Genomic DNA, 7,500 nt, shown 5'->3' with positions numbered 1-7,500 from the left:
AGGGGTGTTTTACTTTCTCAATCAACAAATCCTTTTCATGAAACACTTCACTTTGGCTACACTCTCATATACATGGACACACTCCACATTGCAGAGATTCCACATATTAAACCATCAGTAAATAAGCGACAATCACGAGGCTCTCCCAAAAGGGGTCCTTGTTCCCTTTAAATATTTGCTTGGGTTGCCTTGTTTTCCCAATTACTTTCAAACTTGTTCCCAGCTTTCTGATCTCTAAAATTGTTTTAAATTGTTTATGCTCCCTTTTTCCCTAAAATAGTTTGACAGCAGCTAGCCCAGTCAAAATGTTTTCGAGTAGTACTGAGGCAAGCTGGCTATAGTAATAGGCAGGAGAGGCCTTCGGACTCTGCTGTAAGGGCCGGAGCCCCTTGCATAGTTTACAGTGATGAACAAAACCTCGAAACAACCTCATCCTGAATACCAAGTCTGACAAATGTGAATTTGAAGTAAGCGGCCGATATTGTGTTGTAGACGGCCAAATAGCCGACTGCCGGCACATATTGACTGGGCTGATCGTCGTTATTGTTTCCCAGTTCAATGAGCCATGTTCCCTTATTCCCTAAAACTCCTGGGAGGCCGGTCTCAATCAACGAGGGACTTGTAAGCGGTGAGGCCCTGTTTGTCGTATTCAGTGTAGTGGTACATTAAATGGATAACCGAATGGCGCCGAGGAGTTGAAATTGTTCATGATCTTGACTTCATCGAAAATGGATTGGGATTAATAAATTGTCTGCATCGTCGGTTTTGTCTTTCTACTAATATAAACGTCATTTGATTCAACTGCAGCGGCGATTTCTATCAGCGAAGACTTCAAAACCGTAAACGCGCTCAGTGAAACTCCATGCTCCTGCAAATATTTATTGAGTTCTGCGATATTTCTGTGCGGAAGTCCCTCTTTAATAGTCATCTGCTTAGACATGTTGAACCTGGAACTGTTGCTAACAGGACTGCTTGCTGAAGTTCGCTAGACTTATTCGTCGTTTTCGAACTAGTAAAGGCCCACTGACAGAGGAGGCTAGATTTACACATACTCGAATCACATTCATTCTGTTTCGTTACTGACCTCAAAGTGCACAAATATATGACAATTTAATACATGGAGGTATTTGTAATAACATAATGCAAGGAATACATTTCGTTTTCGTCCGCCTAGCGATCCTAGCTGTAAAAAACCTGACTCACCCCCGTAAATCTTGTCGACATAGGAGAGTAAAACTATCGCGTTCCACACCAAATCATAACCATGGAAGTAACTAGTGTCTCTGTTGGGTCACTTCAAAGTCCCACACAAAAAGAAACTAACATTCATATGTCCGATCTGCTCGAATGTCCGAACTTTCGCGGTTTGTTTACACAAAAAGTCACGTGATACTACATGTGAAAGCTGACGCTCAAAAGGTGAATTAGCTATTAGAGACCTTAGATCGAGGTTTTGCGATCTTACCACAAACGGCAAGCCGCGGCAAGCTGTCTGCCCATATTTGGACTTAAGATTCGCGGGTTAAATAGCCGGCTGCCATGTTTGTTTTCATTCGTTCGTACGTTCACTTCTGTTTTAGCTGAGAAAAGTGAAGTCAAGTCTCTTGCTTACGAGCCAGAAGGCCCATCAGGCCGGCACTTAATAGGAGAATTTCTACTCCCCCTGGATAGGATGCTAGTCCATCGCAGGGTTATCCCCAGCATTAAATTCGCCGGTACCCATTTAATAATAATAATAATAATAATAATGATAATAACCTTTATTTAAAGAGGGTAACACCTATTACTATAAAAGTATTCTCCCTAGTGGCCCTCTTTATACACCTGGGTGGAGAGAGGCACCGTGAAAGTAAAGTGTCTTGCCCAAGAACACAACACAATGTCCCCAGCCAGGACCCGAATCCGGACCACTCGATCCTGAGTCGAGCACTCTAACCATGAGCTAAATTCAAAATGGAGAGAGGAGAAAAATTGCAAAGAAAGATGCAAATTGCGCAAACACAGTTTGAACAGAACCCCTGTGGTGAAATCGAAAATATTCAGGCAGAATAGTCTTGAACTGATTGCAATAACGGGAATTTGTTTTGAGGTGACGTTCTCGTTTCCGTTCCCGTCGTCGTTGCTAAGGCTCACCAGGGAGCTTACGCAGAACGACGACGCCGCCAACCAGCTGCAGGCCCGGGTTGCTCGAAGCATGGTTAGCGCTAACCGGCGTTAAATACCATGGAAACCTATAGGTTTTCATACCTCTTAGTCCACGGTTAGCGCTAACCAGGCATCGAGCAACCGGCCCTTGAACGTCGCCTGAAAACATTATTTCCTGTTAATGTAACAATTTCGTTATAACCCTAAGTCGTTCAAACAGGAAAGTGTGTATCAACATTGCAGGACTAAAATTGGCATGAACAGTGTAGTTGTTTGGGAAAAATTATAAAATGTTTCATCAGGTTCTCACGTCCTCTTCACAACCTCAAATTTGGTGAATTGACGTCGTTGTCAGGACGAGGACGCGACGAAATGTACCAAAATGCATAACGCGCGTGCAGGGCGTGCAGAGCTTTTGATTTTGCTCATTAAACCCATTGTTTTGTGGCGTTCCCGTAGCCGTCATCGTTGTCCTTGCGTAAGCTCCCTACTATTGCGCCGGAGTCTTCCTCAGTTAGTAAATTACACTTTTGTCCCATTTTAGGTATTTGCTGCTCAAGATGATGAAGTTACGGAAACTGACATTAAGGATTTCTTTTGGTGCAGTGTTGCTGTTGCTGTTTCTGTTGAGGCAGTACACAAAGGTCCCTAATGGTGCGTAAAATAATTTTTGTATAGCGATATTTCTTTTACGGTTTACAAACATTGACGTTACATTTCTTTTGATATTCGCATTTGCCAACCACCTGCAATTAGGTTCTGGTTGTCATATTAATAGCAATGGCTGGAGTCACGAGAAACATCGGTATAGCGCAGGAAGTTGTTACATCTTTGGTTTCGGTTTATCCCCGCCCTCAAAAGAAGAGATCACTCCGAAATCGAGAAATACGAAGACGAAAGTGATAAATAGAAGGCGTGTTTGCCAACCACCTGCAATTAGGTTCTCGTTGTCGTATTAATAGCAATGGCTGGAGTCACGAAATGTCAAAGAAATGTTGCTTGAGAGCGAGGCTAGTGAGTCTCATTAGCACATAAACAAAAGAATACATTTTTGGCCGCCATTTATGCATTCGGCCAAAAAAAAACCGGCCGAACTTCTGACTGAAATACGGAAAATGGAACTTTTTTTCCTGCAATCTCGGCACTTTTCCTGCAATTTTACCCATTTTTTTAATTTTAGAATAACCGAAAGTGGAGTTTCAAGCAATCGTTGTAATAGGGTTCAGATTCTCAAACGTAACAAAACCAACTAAGGGTAGTATCATAAAAAATTTAATGGCTACCTGCTCTTTTTATCGTGAAGTTGTTCTTTCTGTCTAGTTGCGAATTCGCCGAGACACTGCAAAGTGTATGTGTTCTTCCTTTCCTGTAATCAGGATCACGAACGGTGCATTTAGTGGGCTTTTGCGATTTATCGCTCTTTGCAGAGATCGGCAATATGCTCAATGACTTTTCCAAGTAAATAACTTTGGTAGACATCCATGGAATGTTCCCCTACGAGGCATACTTCGTTTCACTCCCCATCATGTCTTTTCAATGCCCTGCTGTGGGCTCGTTTGTCTGGGTCGACGAAGTTTAGGCGATGGTTAACTGTGAGATGATGTTAGCCCTTGTCTTGAAGGCAATTGTAAACTTTCCGGCTACAGGTAGCTAGGGCTAATATTTCTTCAAGGAAAGTTTACTGTCAGAAAATTATGTATGCTGGCGGATTGAAGGTTAACCATCAAGTGCAGTTTTTTCTTGAGCATCGCGAAACATATCCATCTCCCGATGCACTTTGTCTTTGCCAACGGACTGCGTTTCCACACAGCTTTTAGACACGGAAGACGAAAAGTAAATTGTTTTCTTGCACCAGTCTATGCACCGCTCGGGATAGGCTATATGTTCAAATCTCCCTTTGCTGACGCTTTTACTTCGGTAGCCATATTGATTATTACGAAGACACAAGTTTGCCTCAAAAGAAGGGAAACATGAAACGATTTTAATTGCAATGAACTCGTGCATTAAAGTTTCCCATGAAAGATGCACCGATCAGACTGTAAGCCTGGTCTACTCTTCCACGCAGTGAAATTATAAGTGTGCCGCATCCACGGGGTATGAAGGAAAAGCAGGCCACAGTTCTCAGCAATACTGGAAAACCTAAAACTATCACTGGGACTAACCTTAAGCTTAAACAGTGCCTTTAGTCGTAATTAGGGTTATGGTTAGCATTAGTAAAGGGATAGGTTGTTTCAAGAGTAGTAAAACAGGGATCTCTGAACAGTAACCTGGGAGTGTAAGTTCGGTTGTAGGTGCTCGGTGCGGCACGTGTATATAATTACGTATCATTCTTATCTAAATTGTCAGCCAGAATTCAAAATAAATATCCTTTACATGGTGTGAATTAGCAACTTGATACGTTAGCTCAGTGGTCAAGAACAGGGACAAGTAATCCAGAGGTTTACAGTGGGTCGGAATTCAAGGCAAGCTGCGAGTGACATCATGGGATAAAATGGCAGAAAAAGCCGAGCGGGATTTGGAAAAAAGGACACGACGAAGGGATAGAAAGAGGAAAGCTGGGACGAAAACGAGTAACGGTGTGGGCGATGTAGGGATAGAAGAGAGAGAGGCAGGGAGAGAGAACGAGAGGGAGAGAGAAATGAGATCCATTTTTATTCATCCCGTAAGTACAAACTGGCCATGTATATATTCGATTCTCTTGGATGGATGGACGGACCGACGGACGGACGGACACGTATTGTTCTACAAAACAATAGCGCAAATGAATCATTAATTTCTTCTGCATGCATGATGAAGTAGGGACCTGTACGGAAATCATTCCTAAAATAACCTTTGTTTAAAAAGGCTACGAGAACTTGAATTTTTTTTTTTGACGGTGAAGCACCGATTATTTAGTTTGAAGGTGAATCAAACTTTTTGCTGCGTTAACGATGTTTTTCATACTTGTGAACCTCATTAGATTTGCAGACTTCTGTCTTCTCCTTAAAATGTCTTCGTGAATAAAATTATGATAAAAGGTCGAGAGTGTTGCTCTGTTTGAGTTATGAGTGCGAGTTGTGGATCGCCACAAACGATATTTCGCCCCGCGCGTAAAACGGTGGAGCCTGATCGCGGGTTATTCGCTCTTTTAAGTTTTACTTTTCGCTTACATTTTGTTTGAACAAATGTATTAAATACAGGCCGGACTTGGCATATTCTTTTAATGTAATTCTGTTATAAAACTGACTTATAAGCTGCATAGCCAATTTTTTTTTCTGCCATTGAACATTGGGATCAAGTGGTGAAACCAAGTAAGGTTAATTTTGCCTTAATTTTGTCTCTCTTTATAACCATTTTTATAATGCAATTATATTTGGCTGTTTATCGTAGGGACTATGTTTTTGACAGGTTGTATTGGTAGATAGCTTTATTCAGTGGATGAGTGGTATTTAAACACTGGCTGGCTAATTTTATTATTAATTATCCACTGGAAAAAAGTTATCTGCAATTTCAACAGAATGTCAGTCATAGTATATCTTGTTTTCCTAGATTTATGATAACTTTTAATACATGCTCCCAGCTAAGCAGGTTTTCACATTTAATTAACAATATGTTGAATGCATTAAGATATGTTACTCACTGAACTCAAAGTCCGGCAGATGTTAGCTTTCTGAAGTTCATACATTTTGCAGGAATGATTCACAAACAAGGGGATATAAAGCCCAGCCTGACTTAAGTTTAAAATAAGGTGGGCTAATCCTAAGGTAATCATTTTCCTCGCAATCTGAAAGCTCATCAAACAGCATGGCTTGGGAAATCCTCTGTGGGCAAGGGGGCAATCATGGTTTCAGATGTTTCATAGAGGACATGTTTGATGGCTGGAGGTCTCAAAAAATCTTGTTCAAGATTTCTTAAACAGTAATAGCAAGCCTTGCTGATGACAGAAAACACATTTGCATGGTACATGTATAGCTTATTGCTGTTGGCCACTATGGTCTCAATGACGTCTTTGGAGAATCCATGTGATATTGTTCCACTTTTGTCGAACAGTGATATCTTTGTTTGCCCCTCAACGATTGCTCTCACTTCAAACAGTGAACTACGTAAACATTGCTATGGCAAGTCGTTTGTAGCTAAATTTAATCTTAGATATATATGTGCAATCCTTTAAATAAAGGTTAAATTTAAAGTCAAAAAAAGGCATCCAATGCAATCAATGCTACCAATGTTGGTTCAATTCAAACTATTTCTCATCATTCAATCCCGTCCTTAAATTTTAATTGCAATTCAATGCCGAAGGCATATTGATGCAATCCAATCTTATATTTTATGTTTAATGCAATATCACGAATATTGATTCAACCCAATCCTTAGATTTATATGCAATCCGATACCGCATATATTGATTCAACCCAATCTTCTGTTCAATCCTATAACAAGAATATTGATTAAATCCAATCCTCACGTTGTTGTTTGCAATCCGAAAAAGAAAAGTTCAATCTTCCTAGGACGAGCGCGGCCACATAGAACCAGAGTAACCTGTGCAAGTTACACAACAAAAGATGGCGGCAGAGTGTTAAGCGGAATTTGACATAGAAGTTGAGTGTCCTAAGTTTCTAGGAGAAGTTGTGGGTAGTTGTAATATTTGAGAACTTTGACACAGAAGCTGCAGACACGCAGGGCCGAAGTTCTTGATCAAACAATTAGCCTGCTTAGGTTGATGAAAGAGTGCGGCTGCAACCTTGACACAAGGGACAAGGAATGATCTCGATTCTATAGTGGATGTGCTTTGTGTGCCTCGTTGCCGGACTATCACTCTGTCTGGTTGCGGATTCAGTTACGATAGATGGGGAAAAAAAGAAAAAGTCCCGGAAGACCATCTCTCAAAATTCCTGTGGAGATGCTAGAAGAACTGCGAGGACTGGACTTCGCTTGGACAAGGATTGCAGAGATGCGCGGAGTTTCTAGGTGGACAGTTCACAAACGAGTAGCACAGAATGGTTTAGAGGGGCTTTGACGAATGGTTTAGAGGAGCTTTGACGACTTCCCTGCATGAATGAAGGGGTAGTTTCTAAAGAAACTGTGGTGCTGCGTCGGTGGGGAAGTAGTATACAAAAATTTGGTTTATCAACGGAGTTGATAATGTAAATTGACCACCGTACAGAGATTCTAAAAGCTGACGTTTCGACCGTTAGCCCTTCGTCAGAGCGAATCGAGGGATTATGGGTTACGTGTAGTTTTTATAGTAGAGTAGGAGCTACGCTATTGGTGGTAACATGGCAACGTGAAAAGTAGGAATATATTAGTTAAATGAAAAGCGTTAGTTAATACCGTGAGGATTAAGGGTGCCGATTTGAAAGATGAATTTTTGTTCCA

At 41.2% G+C, this 7,500-nt stretch overlaps 1 protein-coding gene across 1 annotated transcript in view; it reads left to right on the top strand.

Moving 5' to 3' along the window:
• LOC138008766 (uncharacterized) overlaps positions 1-7,500 on the top strand; it is a 76,649-nt gene that overhangs the window by 22,023 nt on the left and 47,126 nt on the right. Inside the window, exon 2 of the mRNA XM_068856067.1 lies at positions 2,690-2,799. Coding sequence (XP_068712168.1) covers positions 2,706-2,799 — 94 coding nt within the window. The 5' untranslated portion in view covers positions 2,690-2,705. The remainder of the gene's footprint in view (positions 1-2,689; positions 2,800-7,500) is intronic.

This window comes from Montipora foliosa, chromosome 6, assembly GCF_036669935.1.
Source record: "Montipora foliosa isolate CH-2021 chromosome 6, ASM3666993v2, whole genome shotgun sequence".
Lineage (NCBI taxonomy): Eukaryota > Metazoa > Cnidaria > Anthozoa > Scleractinia > Acroporidae > Montipora > Montipora foliosa.
The sequence above is the reverse complement of the archived record's forward strand: the minus strand, read 5'-3'. Positions and strand labels throughout refer to the sequence as shown.